The 23,534-nt window shown below is 34.8% G+C and overlaps 1 protein-coding gene across 1 annotated transcript in view; it reads left to right on the top strand.

Annotated features, from left to right (window-relative positions):
- Positions 1–23,534, top strand: part of LOC148956917 (LIM domain-binding protein 2-like) — a 60,200-nt gene that overhangs the window by 2,990 nt on the left and 33,676 nt on the right. Inside the window, exons 2-5 of the mRNA XM_089087763.1 lie at positions 5,325–5,406; positions 7,532–7,744; positions 9,206–9,437; positions 20,841–20,928. Coding sequence (XP_088943889.1) covers positions 5,328–5,406; positions 7,532–7,744; positions 9,206–9,437; positions 20,841–20,928 — 612 coding nt within the window. The 5' untranslated portion in view covers positions 5,325–5,327. The remainder of the gene's footprint in view (positions 1–5,324; positions 5,407–7,531; positions 7,745–9,205; positions 9,438–20,840; positions 20,929–23,534) is intronic.

Raw genomic sequence — 23,534 nt, 5'->3', positions numbered from 1 at the left:
CTGCTCAAAGGTATAATTTCCTGAACTATGAACTGCGTGGAACAAAATGGCTATCTCAAAATCTTTATTGGATGTGTTTGGGGAAATGGTGGGCGTGGAAGGGGTGTTAGTTGCTTTCCAATCACTTTCGACTATTAAAAAAGGCACTAGCCATTTCAATTTCCAATCGAATGAGCCCTTTTTGAAGTTTCCACGACAACGTGTTGTATAAAACCCTTATATGCCCCCTGGGCATAATATACAACCCTTGCCCTGAGGGGTGTGGCGGGGGTTGTCATCCTCAATGACCTAATTTCCAGAACTTAAAACTACGTTGAATAAAATGGCTATCTCAAAGTTTTGATTAGATGTGTTTGGGGAAAAGGTGGGCGTGAGAGGCGGGTTAGTTGCCCTCTAATCACTTTCGACTATTAAAAAGGGCACTAGCCCTTTGAATTTCCAATCAAATGAGACTTTTTTAAAGTTTCTACGACAACGTCTTCTATAAAAAACCTTATATGCCCCCAGCACATAACTTACAACCCTTGCCCTAACGGCTGTGGGGGACTGTCCTCAAAAACATAATTTCTTGACTATTAAAAAGGGCACAAGCCACTCCAATTTCCAATTGAATGAGCGCTTTTTGAAGTTTCTACGACAACTTCTTCGATACGAAGTGCCCTGCTCTAAAGGAAAAAATTAATAAATAATACATTGTTCTTATATGCCCCCAGAGCATAACTTAAAACCCTTGCCCTGAGGGTTGTGGGGGAGTTTCCTCTTCTTTAATTAGTCCCCGTTTCTTGTCTCGTTCTCGAGTTTCCCCGTTCTTTACAGCGCGATCGCGTCGCGCTGCCTATGATTTATACAACAACTTTCTATATAATCCTTAAATGCACCCAGGGCATAACTTACAACCCTTGCACTAAAGGGATCTGAGGGGGTTATCATCCTAAAAGACCTAATTTCCAGAACGTTCAACTACGTTGAACAAAATGGATATCTCAAAATTTTGATTGGATGTGTTTTGGAAAATGGTGGGCGTGAGAGGGTAGTTAGTCGGTATCCAATCACTTTCAACTATTAAAAAAAGGCACTAGCCCTTCAATTTCCAATTGAATGAGCCCTTTTGAAGTTTCTGCGACAACGCTTTCAATAAAAACTTTATATGCCCCAGGGAATAACTTACAACCTTTGCACTGAGGGCTCTGAGGGGGTTATCATCCTAAAAGACCTAACGACTTGAACTTTGAAGAACATTGAGCAAAATGGATATGTAAAAATTTGTAGTCGATGTGTTTGGGGAAAGGGTAAACGTGAGATGGGCGTTAGTCGCCATGCATTCACTTTCAATTGTTAAAAAATCCACTGGCCTTCTCAATCTACGGTTGAATGAGTAGTTTTAAAGTTTTTTGGGCAATACTTCGAATAAAAACCTTATATGCTCCCAGGGCATAACTTACAACCCTTGCCCTGAGGGCTGTGGGGGAGGGTTTGTCATTCTTAAAGACCTAATTTTCAAAACTTTCAACTATGTTGAGTAAAATTTCTATCTAAAAATTTTGATTGGATGTGTTTGGGGAAATGGTGGGCTTGTGAGGGGGGGTTAGTAGCCCTCAAATCACTTGCGACTGTTAAATAGGGTACTATCCCTTTGAATTTCAAATCGAATGAGCCCTTTTTCAAGTTTCTACGACAAAGTTTTCAATAAAAACTTTATATGCCCCCAGGGCATAACTTTTAATCCTTGCCCTGAGGGTTTTAGGGGAGTATCCTCCTCAAAAATATTTTTTCTATCTGGAAATCAACTGCGCTGAACAAAATGAGTATCTCAAAATTTTTTTGGATGTGTTTGGGGTAATGATGGGCGTGGGGCGGGGGGGGGGGGCTAGTTGCCCTCAAATCACTTTCGACTATTAAAAAGGGCACTAGCCATTTGAATTTCCAATCGAACGAGCTTTTTTTGAAGTTTCTATAACAACGCTTCCTATAGAAACCTAAAATGCCCCCTGGGCACAACTTACAACCCTTGCCCTAAGGGCTGTGGGGGAGTGTCTCCTCAAAAATATGTTTTCTATCTGGAAATCAACTACGCTGAACAAAATGGCTATCTCAAAATTTCGATTGGGTGTGTTTGGGGAAATGATGGGCGTGGGGGGGGGGTTAGTTGCCTTCCAATCACTTTCAACTATTAAAAGGGCACTAGTCCTTTGAATTTCCAATTGAATGGGCCTTTTTTGAAGTTTCTACGACAACGCCTTCATAAAAAAAACCTCATATGCCCCCAGGGCATTACTTAAAACCCTTGCCCTGAGGGTTGTGGGGGAGTGTCTTCCTCAAAAATATATTTTCTATCTGGAAATCAACTACACTGACCAAAATATCTACCTCAAAATTTTGATTGGATGTGTTTGGAGGAATTATGGGAGTGGGAGGGGGCTAGTTACCCTCCAATCACTTTCGACTATTAAAAAGGGCACTAGCCACTCCAATTTCCAGTCGAATAAGCCCTTGTCGAAGTTTCTATGACAACTTCTTCGATACGAAGTGCCCGGGTATGGAGAAAAAAAACACACATTGTTCTTTACTTAGGCAGCGCTAGCGCGCTGCCTATGATTTCTGTTTGTTTTGAGTTTGAATTATTGTAGGCTTCTATTTCTACTGATCTTAAGTTTAATATGGCCTTTACTTTTCTTTAAAAAAAAATTTCTTTTTCGTAAAGTTTTCGTAGTATATATATATATATATATATATATATATATATATATATATATATATATATATATATATATATATATATATATATATATATATATATATATATATATATATATATATATATATATATATATATATATATATATATATATATATATATATATATATATATATATATATATATATATATATATATATATATATATATATATATATATATATATATACGTATATCGGCGCGTACAAACAGCTCCTCTTATTTGGTCTGCCATTGACGGTCCAATTACCCTGGAACACGTATTTTGGCAGAAACTTTCTCAAAATGCCTTTCAAACCACCTCGAGACTTCAAAACCTACTTTTAATTCCTATAAACATCTGAACTAATTATATATATATATATATATATATATATATATATATATATATATATATATATATATATATATATATATATATATATATATTTATATATATTTATATTTATTTATATTTATATCAACATTCCGTTTGCCTTGACACTGACATGCACAGAATGTTTAGAGGAGAGTGACCCATGGTTTCACACTAGACATTCACTTTGGATTTGTTCTTGTGTTATAACGTCAGTGCTGGAAGTTTGCTTATAATATTTCCATTTATGCACTGAATGTTGAGAGGAGAGTGACCCATGGTTTCACTCTAGATATTCGCTTTGGATTTGTTCTTGTGTTATAGCGTCACTGCTGGAAGTTTGCTTATAATATTTCCATTTATGCACTGAATGTTGAGAGGAGAGTGACCCATGGTTTCACTTTAGATATTCGCTTTGGTTTTGTTCTTGTCTTATAACGTCACTGCTGGAAGTTTGTTTATAATATGAGTTGTTCTTATTTATTTATTTTTTTTTATTTTCTTCGTTGTATGTTTAGCTGTTGCTTTTTTTTGTATGTGTGTTACTTCTTAAAACATTTTTTTTTTCTTGTTGAGAAAGGCTCCTGGATGTGGGGCTGAAATATTAAAACCTGTTTTTTTTTTGCTTAATTTTCTGTTCATAATGTGATATAGGTCTCTTTACAAACGCTACCTGGAATGGCCCACTTTGTCTCATCTTTAATGGTCCAGCAAAGATTTCTTTGTTGTTCACAGTTGAAGTGTTGTCAACATTTGGCCATTTCAAAATTAATCTACACGTTTAATCCAATTAAAAAAAATTTGTTTGGACTATCCTTTGTCTGGAAAGTCACGGATTCTTTAAATATGCATGTCCTACTTAGTATGTTTAGAATGTTTAGTATGTTAGTTTGTTTCACTAGCATTTTGGGTGGGATAGGAATTCCACGCTAATTAGAGAGGGCTTCAGAGAAAAAATTTTGTATTTTAAAACTTGGGATCAGCTTGAAAGAAATCACATATATAATTTACAAAAAGAGGATCTAATTCAAATTTGATCAATTATAAATGAATAAAGTTGTTCTGATCAACCAAATCAAATGCTTAAAAATATGAACATAAAATGAGGCTAAGCAGCAGTTCCTCAGATGATGGAAAAATCTAGCATCTAGCATAAAATCAGTTAAACTATAATAAAAAAACAGCTTTTTTAATGTTTTTTTTCATGTTAAGAATTATTACAGATAATAATCATCAGAACCTCTCGTTGTTGAGAAAGTACCCGTAAATTCGACAACTATGTTTTTGTCAGAGGAATTTCAACACCAATTGTTTCTCATCTGTTTTACATGTTCAGTGAAGTTTCGACAGAGTCACCTATATTTCGACAGGGCCTGTTGCTGTCTGTCGAAAATTTCGACAAGGTTACTACAAGTTATTCTCAAAAGAAATGAATCTCATAATAGAAGCCAATATCTACATTTGAATTCGGCTGAAGGAACATTTTTAGTCGGTCTGGTATTCCACTATAGACTAGGATTTTCAACACTCGGAACATAGTTTAATAATATAATATTAGCTCCATTTTAGCTTAATTTTATCAAGAAAAAGTCAATATGGCTACATTTTACAGAAGATCAGATGCATCTTGACGCATTGGAGCTGATCTCAACTTTTTTTCCCAAAAAATAACCAAGTAATGATAGTTTGATCGTTACATAGCCAAAAAATTGTCTGGAGCTCATTTTGTGTTGAAAAACAGGAAACTGATTGAATTAAATATTCTTTTTTATCTGGGTGTATTGGATATAGTGTCCACGTTTCGCACTGTCAAAATATAACGACGGCTTCAAGAGATGGTGTTCCTAGTTACCACTAAGCAGAGTTACCCTATTTTGCAGGAAAATTACGACAGTAGTTCCATAATTGCACTGGCGAATGATTGGTGCCTTTACCCTATATTATCATCATCTATGATATAGATAGTACCCATTATGAATTTCTTAGTTTTTTTTTCAGTTCCAAAAAGGCTGCTTATTTTCTGAACACATATGATTATTAGTGGTATTGATGCCATTGAGAGTTCTTTTGCAATGGATTTCTACCCCTGAAACTGACAATATTCTGATAAAATATTCTTTTAGTAATTTTTCTGATTAGAGATCTATCAATTATTCATCTATGCGAAGAAGCAAAAATTCTTGCTGTTTTTTGTTCTTTTTTTGTGGTTTTCTAATACGAATTTCTTGGTTTTAGGAAATGATGGAAGAAGCATGGAAAGGACAAGGAAGTGACCAGCATTCAAATTTCACAGGACCTGGAACCCCACTTTTTCCTGGTTTGTAAAAAAAAGTTATCTACCATTTAGCATCAGGTTTCATTTCTAAATTGGTGGACTATCTGCCTTGTTTTTTGTTGTTTTTTTTTCAATCATTTTTTTTATTATTATTACGTTAATGAAACACTTTTCTGCTCATGGATAAGGTCTGCTTTCTAGGTAGATTTTTTTTATTACGTTGTATGTTTGACTTAGATAAAAGATCACAACAGCATACAATATGTCATGCAAAATACCATTCTACTAGAAAGTGTTTTTCTAGGGGAGGGTAATTAAAAAAGCAGTGGCTTGCCCCTTTTGTTTTCTAATCAAATTGCTGAAACTTCCTTGGGTGATTGGAATTCAAACAAAATGTGGCATTTTTATATATTTCTGCTGTAAATATTCCTAAGAGAGAGGAAAGGGGACAAAGTACAATCTAGTAACTTTAATCACATATTTGGAAAATTATTGCATGTATCCAATTTAAAAAAGACATCACCTACCTATCTTTCTGATAAAATAGTTGGCTGTGGGGGAGGCCTAAGTTCAGCTTGGATCGATTTTACAAAAATTCAGGAGGTAGTGTTTTGCATCTAGCCAGCAGGTTACTTATCTCGTCGATCTTGCGCTGTGTTCAGTCCTCAGATTCAATTTATTTTGTTTGTATTCAGGACTTTTTGTCTTGTATATCATTGACAAAATTCTGTGTATGGGACTTAATTGGTTTATGCCGTGTCAGAACTTAAACTGGTGTTCAGACAGAATTAAGATTTAGCTCGTCCCGCGAATTTATTTCTTCTTGCAAAAAAATCAGATTTTCCTCATTTTCAGTACTTTACCTTTATTCTCTAGGTAAATTTTAGCTTTTTTTGGTGCCCAGTCAGACGGCTACTTATCTTGTTTCGTACCAAATCAGTAATAATTTTTTTGCAAGAAGTACAAAAAAATTGATAAAAAAAAACAAAGAAGGGGGGAGGGGTTTCCCACGCACCTTCGATCCTAAAACAGGGTGTTTAAAGTTTCAATACATGGTCGAATTTTAAAACCATGCTTCCTGTACAAAATAGAAGGGGGAAGAAATTGTAGAAGGGAGACACATCAAAAACTGGGCAGTTGGTTGTCTGGATGAATTGCGCCCGTCTGCCAATTGGCAGAAATTATCCCCACGCCTAGTAGAAATTAGTATATACTTGTGGCAGAAGAAAAAACTTAAACTCAGGAAGAATGTCTTGTTATTTATTGCTTGGCTTGTAAATTAGAGTATCTTATTGCTTTTAAATTGCTGATCTTGTCTTACATTTTTTGTTAGACTGGGAAAGTAGTCGTTTTCTTACCAGAAAATAACAGCTAACTAGCCTTTGAAAATTCAGCAACATAAAACATCAAATGAATAGTGAAGACACTGGTGAATGTGCTGATGATCAATCAACATCCATGTACGCCTGCATTTAGATTTAGAATACGTAAAAAAGTGATGTTTTATCAATCCTGATATCAAGAATATTAAGTCTGTTTTTTTTGTCACAGTGTTGCCCTCTACACTGTAATATTTGAGTAAACTGACATGCTTGAGGAAATTATCTCAAGATCTATGGTTTTAATAATTTAAATAAATTTTGTTTTACTAATGGTGGAATTTTCAAGAATGCCTCCTCTCTCGAAAATGATGCTTAAATGCCGCATTTTTATGCCAAATACATCCAAAAGAGGAAGGGAAAAGTAAAAAGAAAACATAGATTCTGAAGTGATAAAGCTGGTCCCTATCCACCACTCACCATATATCAAGATTTTGCCAAAATATCAGCCGAATTTACAGTAATTGTCAGTACTCTGTCATTAGGAAGTGGTTGTAGGCAGTAAATGAAAATAGAGTGTTAACCATTCCTCTTCCTTCAAGTGGAGGTACAGAAGATTGGGAACCTGAGACTGAAGAGTAATATACGGGCCATGCTGACATAAGAAAAATTATTACTTTACAGCTCGAACCTGCCAAATTTCTTCATTTGTATAGCTCATTAGACCAATTACCTATAATTACCTATAGTTTGACCAATGCTAGTAAGTCATGGTTACTTTTTGGAATAAAGATAATTTTTGTTACTATCATGTTTTAATCTAGTCAACGAAACAAGTATCGTTTTAGGTCCTTCCCCTGGACCTCCATCCCACTATACAGGACCCGGTCCTGCATCAACGCCAACCCCTGGGTTCACCACGCCAACTGGAGGTTCTCATTTTGCTCCAGGACCACCTTCATATAGTAGTTCACCAGTTCCACAAGGGCCAGGCACTCCAGGTGCAAGTGTGACCAATCATTTCCCATCTCCTGGTTTCCCTGGGCAAGGATCAATGGGAGGTATTTACCTTTATTTAATTATTTTTATCTAATTTTGTTGTTTTTCGTGTCTTTTATTGTGTATTTCATTTTTATTATTATATTAGTTTTCTTTCAATTTTTATTCTTAGTGTGCAAAAGAAATAAGTTAGTCAAGTTTCATTTTTCAATAATTGGAAGTTTGAGCACAAAACAAACTGTATTTATGTTTTAGGAAACAAATTTGTGGTTTATTTCAAGCTTTTTGTTGTTGCAGTGTACACGCTGGTTCTTTTAAAAGACATAGCTTTTTGTCACAAGTCTGATGGGGAAAAAAGCAGAATTCTTTCGTCTACCTAATTGACTATCTCGTTCTTGTTTCACTTGCTTTGCTTTCCGGTAGTTGCATCACTATTAAACACAAGCAAATAAATTACTAATTTTCATGTCATAAGCATAAATTTTGAACACAGCCTTTGCTAACATATTTGGCAGTTTTTGTTTTTTTTTCAGGAATAGTGTATAAACAAGTCATTTTATTGTCTTATATTTGTACAAGGCAATAAAGCTGAAAGTTAAAGCAGAAAAAATAACTGACACTACTATTTATCAGCACGAATAGTCGAGACTTATCTCTGAGATACAAAATTTCCACAAAGAGTAACAGCTGCTGCTAAAAAAGAGAAGAAAAGAACTGGGGGTTGGAATATGATCGCCGTAAAGAATAAAAAAAACGGATGGCTAAATCTAAGCGGGCGCATTTGGACTGTCAAACAAATAAACCGTCATGTATCTGCGAGATATGACTTTCAGTCTATGAGTATTTTGAAACTTTCAGCGTATGAGTTGTCGCTGTTGAACTCTTATTGTTGATATGAGAAAGACTTGTGCGTTACTCCTTTTCATAAAGTTATAATTTCTTCTACATTATGAAAAATAATAACATAGTCTCATCCTGTTCAGGGATGACCCACTTTTGTTTGGCCTAAAATTGATGGCTAAAGAGGACATCTTTTTTAATATATCGCCCTTCATCTGTAAAATGCGGCCTAGCCGTCATACCTTTCCATTGTAGCCATTTTCACTAATAACTATGGCCTAGCCATACCTTTCCACTGCAGCTATTTCCACTATTAAACGTGGCCTAGCCATACCCTCCCCCTATAGCCCTAGAAAGCGGGATCAAACCCCATTTTTTGTACGCTATGTAAAAAGCTACTCCTTTTGATTCGGTCTGCTGTCTGGTTGTTATAGATGTTATTAATCAGAGACTTAGAGGGATTAACCCCCCCCCTCCTTCAGGTGCTGGTATTGCTGTAAATTTGCTGAAAAATTTTACATTAAACTGAGACACTGAGCTGCTTGCGGGTAGAGAGGATGAAGAATGTTATTAGCTGTACTTTCATCGAGTGTACCTTTTATTTGTGGCCAGTAAATTCACCGACATTTTAAATTTCTCCTCCACTTATCATATTGTTCATATCTCTATGTTTTTTGTTACAGGTATGCCATTTAGCAACCCGACTGGAACACCATTTAGCAGCCCTACTGCAGGTCCACAACCTCCTTATGGAGGTGGGCCACCTCCTGGTTCCGGCTTTCATCACTCTGGACCAGGTTCTTTTGGCCCTCCTTTCATGGGTCAGATACAGGGTCCAATTATGGGTCCTGGGGGTCCTCAACAAATGGGACCCGGGGGACCAATGCCTGGACCACCTGGACCATTGAGTGATAGGTAGAGTATAAAATCCCAATGATATTTTCTGAGTTAGGTTAGAATTCACCTGAAATTTTGAGCATGTGCTATTAGGTATAGTTTATAGTTGTAAAGAGTTAATTAAAAACAGTTACAAAACTAAAGTAGAAAAAAAAAATAAATTGAAAATTAAAAAAAAAATTAAAGCAGAAATGTGAATAGAAATAAGCAAAAGGACTAAAACATTTGATACGAACCAGCTTAAGAAAATATAGCTTTTTTGGGAGATGTTTTGGAATCAACAGACTTTTCATGTTAAAATTTTTACGAGCCCAAAACTTTTTCAAATTTGTAAGATTATTTTTGTCTATCCGGTTTGACGTGGAAACACTGACACAAATGAGAGACTTTTCAAAAAGGCCATAGTCTTTAAAGAGCCGCAAGAAAACCCTTAGAAAATCGTGGTTTTCTGGTATGAATAGACCTGAAATGGTTCCAGGGGGTGTGTTTTTATTTTGAAGTCTTAGGTATTTTTAAGCTAATTTTCATATTCAATCATGGATAAATACTCTTAAGCTCAATAATCATATCCTGAAAGTCTTTTATTTCGTTTTCTTTTAATGTAATTATTGTTTCCAATAGTTAAATTATTTCCTCATCAAGTAGCTATTACGCGAAAAGTGCTATCATGCTAAACGATATCTGTTTGACCTGAAATTGGTGACAGGCCAATGTATGCTTTTTTTTTCTTTTCTTTTTTTTTGTGTGGTATATACTCTGTAGAGAATTCTTAAGGTAAATACTTCGCATTTGATACTCAAAGTTTAGTTCTGATCTGTAAAAAAAGATAGGTTTGCTGACTCTTGGTTGAAATCTTTTCGAAAATAACCTGTTTTAATTTAATTCGAGTAGCCCACATTTTTTTTTCTTTTTTTAATTAACCTCCATATTTTTTTTCGCACAGTATGGAACATGTATATAAGAGACTTTCTATTTAGTTACCGTAAGCACTATCCTCGAATTCTTATAGGGCTTCCCTGAATCATCCCAAAGCAAAATTTTATCCTACAGAATCCCCCAAAAGGTTAATGCTAACAAAAATTTGGCATTTTATAAATAAATTCATTTGCGTATTAACAAACCTTAAATTTTGGAGAGACTCTTCTTGTTTGTAAATAATTCCACGTGGCATTTTGTTTCCAATCAGGAATATAGTCTTCTACTACAACTACTACTACTACTGTGACTATTTATGACTGCGACTATAACTGTAAATCCTTGCTACTGCTTGTGTCTGTGACTACATGCAACTAATTTTGACTTCCACTACCCGCGACTGCGACTACTTTGAACTGCGATTCTGACTACATGCAACAGTAACTGTGGCAACTATTTGGCTCTGCAGCTACTTGTGATTACGAATTTAACTACATAGAACTGTGACTGTTACTACTACTGCAAAGTGCGACATGACTGCTGCTGCAACTTCTATTACAATTGAACTAAATCAAAAGAGTCCAAGTGCGTCCTGGTTATCAAAATGGCACAAATGCAATATTTCAGGAATTGAATAGGGTATAAAGTCGAAACTTTTAGGGAAAGATAAGTGGGATGTATAACTAAATCAAAATAAAACCATTTGTATCCAGATTGTGAAAAGAGTGTATATGCAATATCCCAAGAAAAACTAAAGGTATTATTTTGTAACTTCAGGGCAGGCTATTGGGGATGTTGAACTAATTAAAAAAAAACCTCTTTATATCCATTGTTTTCAATGGGGCATATCTGCGGTATCTTAGGAACCGTTAGTACTATTAATTTTAAAATGTCAGGCCTTGAGTGGAAGGTGCACTATGCACTATGTTTATATAAAATTATCAAAAAGGCATATCTGCGATATCTCAGGAAAGGATAAGGGAATCTAAGTCAAAACTGTCAGGACATCTTGAGTGGGAATTTGAACTAAATCAAAACACTACGTGCGTCCATCGTTGTCAAAAGGGTGTGCCTGGGAAATCTCGGGAATGGGTAATGGAATAAGTTGAAACTTTCAAGGCATGTTGAGGGTGATAGTTGATTAATATTTGTCTATACTCAAGTTGTAATATGATGGGGTTAGAACTCCATCAGCCCTATAGAATACCAAAACTAAACGTTGTTGCCATATTTTTCCCAACCTGTATATTGTAAGCCACAATCTGGATTATTATAGAAAAGAACTAAAAAGATTTAAAATTTTCTCTTCTTAATCAGAGATTGAAACTTTTTCAGTTAAAAACGAACAGAAATTAATTAAAAAAAAGTCTTTCCACCAAAGAAGTTTTTCAAAGAAAAGTAAAGAGCTGCATTAAACCAAATATGAACATCAATTTGGTCAAATAAGGGTTTCAAGCATAAAACTTCCACAAAGAGGAGTAGGGAGTAGGTATAACGCCCTATAGCGTGTCCTTTTTTTTTGGGGGGGGGGGTGAACTTTATAAACCGTATCAAAAATTTGTTTATATAGAGTATAGAATATATTTATTCACTACAATAGCTGGAGCTAACTCGAGCATGTCAGGACTAACAAAACAAGGATTAAAAAAAAAATAATAAAAATAAATAGCAACACAAAAATATTAAAGCTGTATGTTCAAGGTCAATAAATTAAAATGAGTCATAAATAAAATTGATATTAAATTAATGTATGTCAAGAATCAATTTTCACGGTTAAAATAGTGACCGCTTATACAGAATATATCAGAATATTCAAAATATAAATGTACATTGAAAAGTACTCACAAGAAAAAACTTGGAACAGGAAAAAAAAACTGCATCAAACATTAAATATTTGTCATTTAATATTTTTAATATAATTAAAATACCGAGTACAATGAGGGACAAATGATTTGCAATATCTCTCGGTACAAGAGGCTTGGTAAGTCATTAACTGTGGATAATTCTTTTTTACTTGTCCGAGTCGAGTGACTGGTCCTTTAGTAGGTGGGCTCTCGAGGTTGGGTAGTAGACCATCATGAGCTGGGGAATTCAAACAATTTAGTCCAAACCTATAAGTCAACTCATGTCTACGACTTTCAAGTGAATTCAGGTTGGGTTGTTGCTCTTTTTTGTATCATCTCAGGTCCATCTGATTGGCCTTTCATCAAACTCAGATGCCAAGCTGGACATGCATACTCAAGAGAAGGTCTAACGTAGCTGCAGTATACAGACTTTAAAACCTCAGTTGCCATACCAAATCTCTTCAGGTTGGAAAATGAATGTAAAAGTGATGGGCCTTTTTTAGCCAGAAAGCCAACGTGCGAGTTCCATCTTAAACCTTCGTCCAAAAGTATTCCAAGTATTTTAACATTTTTCTTTGTCGGCAGTAGACAATTAAGAGAAGAGTGGCTGTCTAACTTTAGGAAGGAAAAAGTCATATAAGAGCTCGTAGTCTCAGTGGCCATAAGTTTTACCTTTCCTTACTCAGCTTTTAGATTATTAAAAATTATCGTCAAGTCAAATTGTTCGGTAGTCGGAAGGCCTAGTCGTAGTGATAATTCAGTTAAATCATCAGCAAATTTAAAACACTCCCGAATTGTTGTTAATTATGTCCCTTATGTCCCTAAATTAGTCCCTTGTGGTCAACGGTTAAAAAACCTAAAAATTCAGATGGCTCATGACCAGGGAGTTCGACACACTGAGATCAAAGAAAACTAGCAAGCATACGTAGAACAAATGGACGGGCAACCATAACCTTAGCTTCTCCCACTACTACATTATGACTATCAAAAGCTTTAACTATGTCAGCAAATAATGCATCACATAAGCCCCATTTTTTCTAAATGTTTAAGGATGATATCCAACAACTCAACCAAATAATGAACAGTACTATGCCCGGGTTTAAATCCAAATTCTTGGGAATCTGCATTATCTTTTATGTCCTCAAATAAACAATCGAAAATAAAACTTTCAAACACTTTTGAAAGAGCCGGTGTTTTTGAAATCAGCCCCATATCAGTAATATCCTTAATGGTCTTACACTTTTGGGATTGGAGTAACGTGCGCCTGTTTTAAAAATACTAGGGAAAGTACCATCAATAAAACATTGGTTGAAAATTGCCGTTAAAGGAGTAGATAAAAGATTAGCACACTCAATAATCAATTTAATCGGTATCTCACTAGGGTAACTAGATTTACGAGAATCAAGTGCTTTCAACTTTTTAGCAACTGAACTAATCTCTAGGATAGGGATATTTTAAACTGAGTCATTAAGTGGTAAGATTGTTAGTTGCGGATGAATTTTACAAATTGATGCAAAAAATTCATTAATCTCACTAGGTAGCAGGGGTTTACCATTATCATATTTCACTTCAACTTTGGTCACTTTTCTACCGATAATTTTGCTTATTATTTTGGAACCATACTGCTTACGTGAACATCTTATTTATGCACAATTGTATTTCTTAATCGTTTGAAATCTTCTTCAGGTCATTCCTGAGGTCATTCCGTTCATTCCTCAGTTTTATCAGATCCCAAATATTTTGAATTATCCATAGGGTTTTAATTAGATTTCACATATTTTCTTTTTTGTGGGAAAATTTCACAGTATTCTTCGAATAGTTCCTTACAGAACAAACTTTGTTACCATCAGACAGCGAGATAAAATCACGCCAGTCATGATCTCTGAGTCATTTTTTGTCTCAGGGGAGTTTGCCCCCTCGTCAATACCTCGCTCTTTACGCTAAAGTTCGAATTTTGTTCCAATTCTTAAACTTTGACCCCTGAATCGCAAAGGCCGTTTAATTAGAATAAATAGCCCTTTTGAAAGTACTAATAAAGCTTGAGTAAAGAGTGAAGTATTAACGAGGGGGTGAACCCCTTTATATACGTAAAATTTCTGTTCGTTTCAATTTTTAATGTTGCTCCTAACTTTCAGTTGAAAAAACTTGTTTTTTTAATAAATTTCATTTCTGATCGTTTTTAAATAATGCTTGGAAATCCAGCGCCCCGTTCATGGAAAATTCTTTTCCCCCATGAAAAGATCCTCCCTTGTGACCTACTCCCCCTGATCCCCCCCGCCACCAGAAAAAATCCCCTTGAAAACGTCTGTATACTTCCCAATAACCAATACTACGTATATGTAAACAATGGGCAAAGTTCATATCTTGCAGCCCTTCCCCCAAGCACCGTGGGGGATTAAGTCATCCTCAAAGACAACGTCATTAGATTTTTCGACTATGCTGAACAAAATGGCTATCTCAAAATTTTGATCTGGTGACTTTAAGGAAAAAATGAGTGTGGGAGGGGCCTAGTTGCCCTCCATTTTTTTTACCAGTTAAAAAGGGCACTAGAACTTTTGATTTCCGTTCGAATGAGCCCTCTCGCGATATTCCAGGTCAACTGGGTCGATACGATCACCCCTTGGGGAAAAAAAACAAATATACACGCATCTGTAATCTTTCTTCTGAAAACAAAAAAAAATACAAAATTCCTCATATTTGTAGATAGGAGCTTGAAACTTCTACAATATGGTACTCTGATATGCTGAATTTGATTTTCATTAAGATTCTGTTACGTTTACGGGGTGTTTCCCCCTTTTTTCGAAAATAAGGCAAATTTTTCAGGCTCGTAACTTTTGGTGAATAAGACTAAACTTGATAGAAACTAAAATATTTGAAATCAGCATACAAATCCGATTCTTTTGATGTATCTATTGGTATCAAAATTCTGTTTTATTAGACTTTCGGTTACTATTGAGCCGGGTCGCTCCTTACTTATAGTTCGCTACCACGAACTGTTTGATATTGTTGAAATAGAGAACTCTATTTTCTATAGATGATTAACAAACACTGCCAACACCACCTCCATATATTACTGTAATGTCATCGGGTGTCATTCTTGGTTTGAAATAGGTATCATATCCATCAAATGCAACATATTCTTCAGTCGCGGGCCATGGTTCACAGATAAAAGCAATATCAACAACTTCATTTTTTAAGCATTGTTCAACTTCTTCCATTTTGTTCATAAGTTACCAGACGTTTGATACTAGTATTTTTGGAATTGAATGGGGATGAATGAGAGGCTTTACACTGTGGTTTTGAATTTTCACGCCAGCCCTCTGAATCGTTTCGAAGCTGGGAAACTCGAAAAACATGGTTTGAAGGGTGGGTGAATCTTTGATTTCTTTAAAATTCCAAACTAGTTGGTTGTTTGGACTGGACGGATTTGGTGGAATGATGGCTTACGTTGGTTCTTGCCAGTTTCTTCAGGGTTTAAGGAGGAGGGTCTGGTATAATGGGGGAGGGATGGGTATCGGCTGATTTAAGACAGGTGGCATGAAATTAAAGCTCATAAGCGGGACTGGATATAGCTGTTTTTGGCAGCCTTGTATCAACAGATGTACATTTTTTCGCCCCCCAGAAGACAACGCTCGTCAGGGCAGCTGCCTTTAAAACAATACCTGCAAACATAGAGAAAAGTGCAGTTTTCCGCCCCTTCTACAGCCTCCAGTTATGTGAAATTTGCAAACACATCGCTCAGGGATATGATCCGTTGTATGAGCCTCTTTATCTGTATGAAGGGACTGAGGATACTTTAGTTCAGTTTGAGGTGCTTGACTGGTAACAAAGCTATTGCATTGAACAGATACATCAGTAGTGGGACATTTTGAGCTGGTTTTGTCACCCTGGTTTAAGCACTTTTCACAGGTAAAAGGAAAGATTCATCCCGAGGGCTTCGGCAGAGCAAGGATTATGTCTGCAGCAATTGCAGCGCAGGCCGCATGCATGCGGTGTAAGCAATAATGACAATCAAACGAGGGGCTGTCTGTTCTTGGTTCGTCACATATGCGGCAACTCAGATCAAGACCTGTGCAGTCTCTTCTTTCCACCGTTCTATTTTCTATAGCAGCCATAAGTCTCGGTAAAACACGAGGAGTGGATGAAGTGGGTTTTGTAAAGTTTTCACTTGGGATAATAGTGTTCGTTTTAAATGGATCTTTGTTCTTCTCGTTGTTAATTGGATGTTTTGGACTGTTATTTTTCGATTTCAATTTAGTCAGAGTACAGGTTTTTGGAGAATCTTTTTGAGCACAAATTTCTCACACGAATGTCTTCTTCAAGTCATTTGAGTACTTAGTTTTTTCCAAAGCTAAAATGAGACCATTTATTGCATTTGATACACTGCACGCCACCTGTTTTACAGGTTCTTTTTGAGCAGATGCCGCAATATCTGGGTCCATAATAGATACCGCTGCTGTGCACACAGTTCAATCCTCTAAGCTAAGGCAATTAAATCTCTTTATCCAAGTCTCTGTACTTATTAAGTCACTAAATCCCAAGTGTTTATTTTATATTCAAGTTGCAAAAATGTCAATAGCAAGCAAATAAAATAATCGGATTATAAATGTCTAGGGAAATCAAAGGTTGAACACACAGGTTTATTGAAAGGTTAATATCTAAAATCAGGTGTTTATGCAACGAACACTCGATCAAGACTATATGCAACCTTATTTCTTTTTTACAAGTTGGACATTTTTTTTTGGTGGGGAGGGGGTGAAACCTGGTAGCTTTTCTTTGAATACGGCCTTACCAATGCCCTCTGTGCCTTCTAAAGACCAGAACGTTATTTCAACTTTGGTGAAAATGAAAGACATCTTCAACGTTTACTCTTTTATAACTTTAATAAATCCTAAATTCGCCAGGCTTTTATGAATGGATGTCAGTATATAAACTGCCAACTCATATTCAAATGTTCTTTCGCTAATTTTGCTTATTGTAGCGTGTTTTTTTTTTTTTTTTTTTTTTTTTTTTTTTTTTTTTATACTTGAAATAAAACCGCATAGCTCGAAATAAAACTTTTTTTTCAGTAAATTGTAAATTGGATATTGTCTTTGGAGGGCACAGCGGCGTTAATCCTACCCCTCGTTATGGTAGTTTTGTTTGTTTTAAGTTTGACTTGTTTATATATTGTAATTAATGTTCATTTTGGGTTTCGTTTACTTATTTGTTGAGGTTTATGGTCATTCTAGGCTTGAAACTTTATTTCTGCCCATTTTTGGTTTAATGTAGCTCTTTGGTTTTATCTGAAAAACTTCTTTTGTAGAAAAGTTTTTTTTTTATTTCGGATAAGAAGGCAAGTTATCTTCCTTTAAAGATAAAGTGAATTTCAATTAGAAATTCTTAAACTGACTACCCTGATTTCCTACAAATCTATACAAAGGGTAAGTTAAAAGGGTCCAGCTGCTCCAATGACATCTACCCTGAATAACTCTTAAAATATTTGTATAAGGCTGCCAAACGGATCTTAAATCCCGAGAGCTGAGATTAAAGCTGTTATCGAGGCTCTTAAGATGGTCATATTAAAACCTCCCATATCAAATAAAAGTGTTATCTTCTCAGACTCAAAGTCAGTTTTATAATTGATTTCTAATTTACACAGATCAGCGCCTGACTCAAATCTGTACTTCCCCAGGTGTCTTCTCTTATAACTCAAAGAGTGAAATATTATCATCCAGTTCCAACATATTCCAAGTAATCAGGGTGTACTCTATAATAGAATTGCCGATATGTTGGTGAATTCTACAGCTGTTAAACCCGCTCCTGTCAATGCCAGGTCTCACACTATACGACACAGCACAACAGAGAATGACTCAGAGACGGTTCTCACTTCCTATTCTTATCATGCTTTCCCGTGAAGTTAACGTACTTTATTTATGAATAAAGAGTATCTCCCTGATTCTAAGAAAAGAAGAATGCTTCATTATTGAGGTGCCTCTCCATAAGGGAGAATGCCTCAGAAACGAGACCCACCTTCTATTCTCGTCTTGCCTTCACGGGAAGTTAACGTACTGTTTGAGAATGAAGAGTATTCTAAATAAGAAATCTTACAAATTTAGAATGTCTGATTCTAAATAAGAAGAATATGACTGGAAGAAAAGGGCTAGCCCATACTGTAGATTATGTCTAAATTCGCCAGAAACTTCGCAAGGCATGGTTTTTTTTTAATATTACAGAACAGTACACCTGGTAGTATATATCAAACGTACATCTGAAAGGCTAAAAATAACTAAGATGTTAAGGAGCTGCTTAAGGTCAATTTCAATTTAGGAGATAAAAGGTGCCTGCTTAAAAATATTATTGATCTTCTTGTGGATAACCATGTCGTTTAAGGTGGTTTATTGGTAATGTTCTCCAATGTTGGAGAGAGTGAGTAGGAAGAGCCGTACTGGCAGTGGCCGCCCTATAGCTCTTAGACTGCTGGGAATAAGCAGTTCGAGTGTTCGCACTCTCCAGAAGCCACCCAATTTTATTGTTTTCTTTTTTTTGTCTTTTGATTACATTTTATGTTTGTATTCTGGTAACTAGAAAATTATAATATTCGGTAGAATTAAATATTATAGAGTTTTAACTTCGGTCTATTCATACCTGAAAATTGGAATTTTCTACAATTTTTCTTTTGGTTGTTAGTCTATTATAATTGTTGTTATACACATATAATTATTAAAAAATATTCATGTGTATATTCTCTCCGTTGCTGCCACAATTGAATCGTAAAAAAGGCAAACGGAGACTTCGTGTTTACAAGCAAGCCCAACCCAGCGTTTGAGGCACCCAATTTATCTACAGCTGATCGTCCCCACCCAACAGTTTTTCTGATATTTGCCATTAAATTCCTCTTATTTATATTTTTACATTTCTGTGGTATACATTCTCCCCCTCACCAGAGTATGAGGCCTTAAACTGCTACTTTGTATAGCTTAGATTTATTACAGTGTTTGTCTTTTGCTATAGCAACCAGGAACTTTATACTTTTTTACTTATTTTCTGCTGATTTTACACATACGTTCATTATTTTCAAACTTGGCGCCTCCTAAGTGTAAAACTACCTTACTGCATATGGAAATCTTTTCCATTAAAAATTGAGTTCCTGGGTTTCACAAATCTTTTAAGACGTATAGGGTAGATCAAGTTTCCACTCATCCAGTCAGGGGCATCCCGAGACTCATTTCATTGGGGGGGGGGGTGATCTCCGTAAATTTTACCGAATCACTACCTGATTTATGCCGAATTTTCAAATCAAGAATTTTGCTAAATTTCGGGTAATTTCACAAAATTTTTGTCGAAATTTTTGCCTTCGACGAAAATTTTACCGAATCCCAAAAACTTTGGAGGGGCGGCGCGCCCCTCCCCCCCTTGGGACGCCCCTGCATCCAGTTCAAAGAATCAGATTTCATTTTTACTCTTCTTGGTAATTTAGTATTTACATACCTAATCTTGGCTGGTCGACCCTAGCTAAAACAAAGGAAATACCCATTTTAAAATATGAACAGCGAGTAACCAACTCCCCTGTCACCTAGAAATTTGAGAGCTCATTTTAAGCTAAATTGTGGTAAAATAAATACCTATTGGGTTTCATGTAATTATGAAATTTCCTGAATTTTTCTTTAATCCATTCTGATTATTTTTTGGAAATCACATTTTTTGAATCTTTCAGGAATCAGAGAATATATTTGATGGAGGCACAGAAGGACCATGTCTCCCCTAAGTTCAAAATTCATGTGGAGTGTAACAAAAAGAAAAGTCACAACTGCCCAAACAGTTTTTACGGAATTTCTTATTTTTCTTACTTTGAATATGTTAATATTTTCAAATGTGATTAGTATAAACAAGATATATTCCCGTAGGCGTGACCCAAAAATTATAGCTTAGTCAACCGATTAATTATAAAAAAAAGAAATGCTATAGACCTAGATAGTGTTTTTTTTCCTATATTTGCATGAAATATTGCCGCTACGCTATTTGGACTAGCTGGCAACACAAACTGTCTCTTTATCTTGTTAAGTAACCTTGTATAGATTCTGAGTCCTTAGTAACTAATAATTAAAAGTATTTAGGCTCGATAAGAGAAAATGTGTCTTTAGTTCCCACACCCTGCCCGCTTGTTCAAGCCAAATCTGAGATCCAGTTGATCCCAGAATGTTCATCTAAAGTTTCAACTTTAACCCCCCCCCCCACCCCTGTAGGTCTTCCCAAGATAGCCTATTGTATGTGTGTTATTTTGATAGGTTTGGTTACGCATAAGGTCTTTTGATTCACCTTGCTACATAGTGTGAATGGATTCTAGGCTTCAAAGGGTTATAGTCGGGGGTGGATCTAGAGCAAAATCTTGGGGGGGGGGGCAATGTGACAAGGGCGCCAATTAGAAAAATCTTGGGGGGGGGGATTAATATGACAAGGGCCCTAGTAATTGACCAAATTAACTAATTTATTTTTTAAAAAAGCGAAAAAAAACAAGGAATGAGGGCGCCAATTTTTTTTTAGGGGGGGGGGGAAGGGTCCCCCTGGATCCGCCACTGGCTATAGTGCAAAATAATTTCGTTGGATTAAAGATACAATGTTCTTTCAACCCCCTCCCAACCAAAATAGTCGATCTGTATAATTTTCTTTTTCATATTTGCAGACCCCCGATATTTGGACGGCGTCACTTTATTGGTCAGCCTGATGTGAGAATATATGAGCTAAATAAGCGACTTCAGCTTCGAACAGAGGTATATAACTTCTTGGTATATATATATATATATATATATATATATATATATATATATATATATATATATATATATATATATATATATATATATATATATATATATATATATATATATATATATATATATATATATATATATATATATATATATATATATATATATATATATATATATATATATATATATATATATATATATATATATATATATATATATATATATATATATATATATATATATATATATATATATATATATATATATATATATATATATATATATATATATATATATATATATATATATATATATATATATATATATATATATATATATATATATATATATATATATATATATATATATATATTTAGTTGTGTGTACGTATAGTCTTAGAAATTAAATTAGTTATTTGGCCACTTTCAGTCAAATTGATTAACTCGAAAAATAAAAATTGGTGTTTAGAAATGGCTTAATCATATTTTGCCGTGGTGTTAGTCTAATCGGCTTGAAGAAAAGAGAAAGTTGCTTGGCGTTCGTTGGAAGAAACAGTCTCTTTTTTTGTATTTGTCCGTAAGTAAAGTAAGATATCTCTTTTCTCAAGATAGATGCGTTTTCAATTTTTTTTTATTATTATTATAAAGCATAAAATTGTCCATTTTTAAAGCAATAGTGAACTCTATGTCTAATCAAATTACCAGAAAAATTAAAAGTAGTTCAACATGAAGATTAGGTATTGTTTGAGCTTAAAATAGCGGTAGTTCAACATGAATATTAGGTATTGTTTGAGCTTAAAATAGTGTTCTCTATCTTTTTTCCGTAAAAAGTTACAACCTTGTTGAAAATCGTTCAATCAAAAGAAGTTGGTTTTCATTTTAGTTTACTCTGTCTATGAAGGTATTGTTTTGTTTCGACAATGAATCATTTTGTTTTTGGACCCTGTTGAGCAAAAACTGCGAAGAGGGCCTGGCTCCCCCTCTTTTAGTTGATATTTTGTATATCTTTCCATTTTAATAGGGGTAGCGGCATCTGCCTCTAGTTATATGTCAGTATATCACTCTTATAGTACAAAAAAATATACAATACAATTTTCTTTTGAATGCTCTTACCAAGTATGTTAATCTTTAGCCTCGTTATTTTATTATATGCGGTTATTAGCATGTTTCTCCTGTGGATTGAGGTTAGGGTCAAAATGTATAGAAAAAAAAAAAAAATAGAAAATAGCTTTAGGAGTAGATTTGAAAAAATATTTTCTTTATGTGAAAAGTATCGAATTCTTTAGAATGTTAGATGATACAATATCTGATTGGATAACAGATGGGAATAGGACTCGTGCAAAATTTTCATAGCACATTTTCTTTATTGTTGTGAAGGTAAGGAACTTACCCTTTTTAGCTTGTTCAGGAGACTAAATCTTAAGGGTTTTCTAAGTTAGAAAAAAAAACAAGTCCCAACGGGTCCAAATAAAAGTTACAAATAATTGCCAAAGAGTCACAAAATGGAATTTATTACTTTGACCCAAATTTGTCACTTTGATCGGACCGGTCTCACTCTCGAGGTTTTACTTGTGTATTTTTTCAATTTCAATTGCCTCGCCAAAAAGAACTAAATGGTTCAGATGTTTTAAAAAGATTGAGAGCCAATGAAGGCACTCGTCATTTTTACTTTTAGAGATATATTTATTGAAAGCTTGTGGTGGCGTAGTCTTTTTCCCAACTGTTAACGGGTTGTGTCAATGTAAAACTTCCCATACGAACACGGGACTCTGCAAGTGCCACTACCAAGCATATTTTATGGTGGCAGTTGAAAAAAATAATAAAAAAAAAATGATATAATAAAAATAATAATAATAATAAAAAATAAGAAATAAATAATAATAAAAAAGAATAATAATTAAGACTTAACTTTCAATGGATATAGTGAAGATATTGCTATTAACTCAATTTACGATGACTTAACACAAAGAAAATCCAGTAACGATTTTTCTCGCTTTAAACCAAGATCAGTTTACCCTAATAAAAATCAAATTAGTAGACAAGCTGCGTTAATCGCTGAGGAGAAAATTCTTGTCCGACTTAATTTGTGAATAGTCTTAATTATTCAGGCTTGGGTTTTGTTTGTTTCAGTGTTTCATCAGCTTTGTCAATGTTCACTTCAGAAGTTCAGTTTTTTTGTTTGTTTTTTAACACTGAGGACGGCTTGTCAGGAATTACATGCCGAAATATCTGTTTTTGTCTTTCCCTTTTGTTTTTCTCCATAGGCGGAAAATCACCTAGTATCATATTTGCAACCCTTTTTAATATCTTGTCGTGCAACTACGAGCAGGGTTTCTGAAAAATAGATCTAAGAAAGGGTTTTACTAGGCTATCTAAAAAAAGTAACAAGGTCAGTCTTTAATTACTTTTAACTACAATGGGTGACTTCAGATGATTAACAGGTTATTGCCAGGGATATCGCCATTAATTTTTTTTTGGGGGGGGGGGGAGGCTCAAACAATTTTTAACTGATCAAAACCAAGATTTTCATTAAGCAAAATTGTGGCAAATTCGTTAGAACACCGGTAATACTACTAAAATATGAGTTAAATATTGTTTGTCGTCACG

The sequence above is a fragment of the Artemia sp. Qi Xiang Cuo genome, chromosome 1, assembly GCF_049724085.1.
Source record: "Artemia sp. Qi Xiang Cuo chromosome 1, ASM4972408v1, whole genome shotgun sequence".
Classification (NCBI taxonomy): Eukaryota; Metazoa; Arthropoda; class Branchiopoda; order Anostraca; family Artemiidae; genus Artemia; species Artemia sp. Qi Xiang Cuo.
Note: the sequence above shows the minus strand (reverse complement) of the source record. Positions and strands in the feature narration are given on the sequence as shown.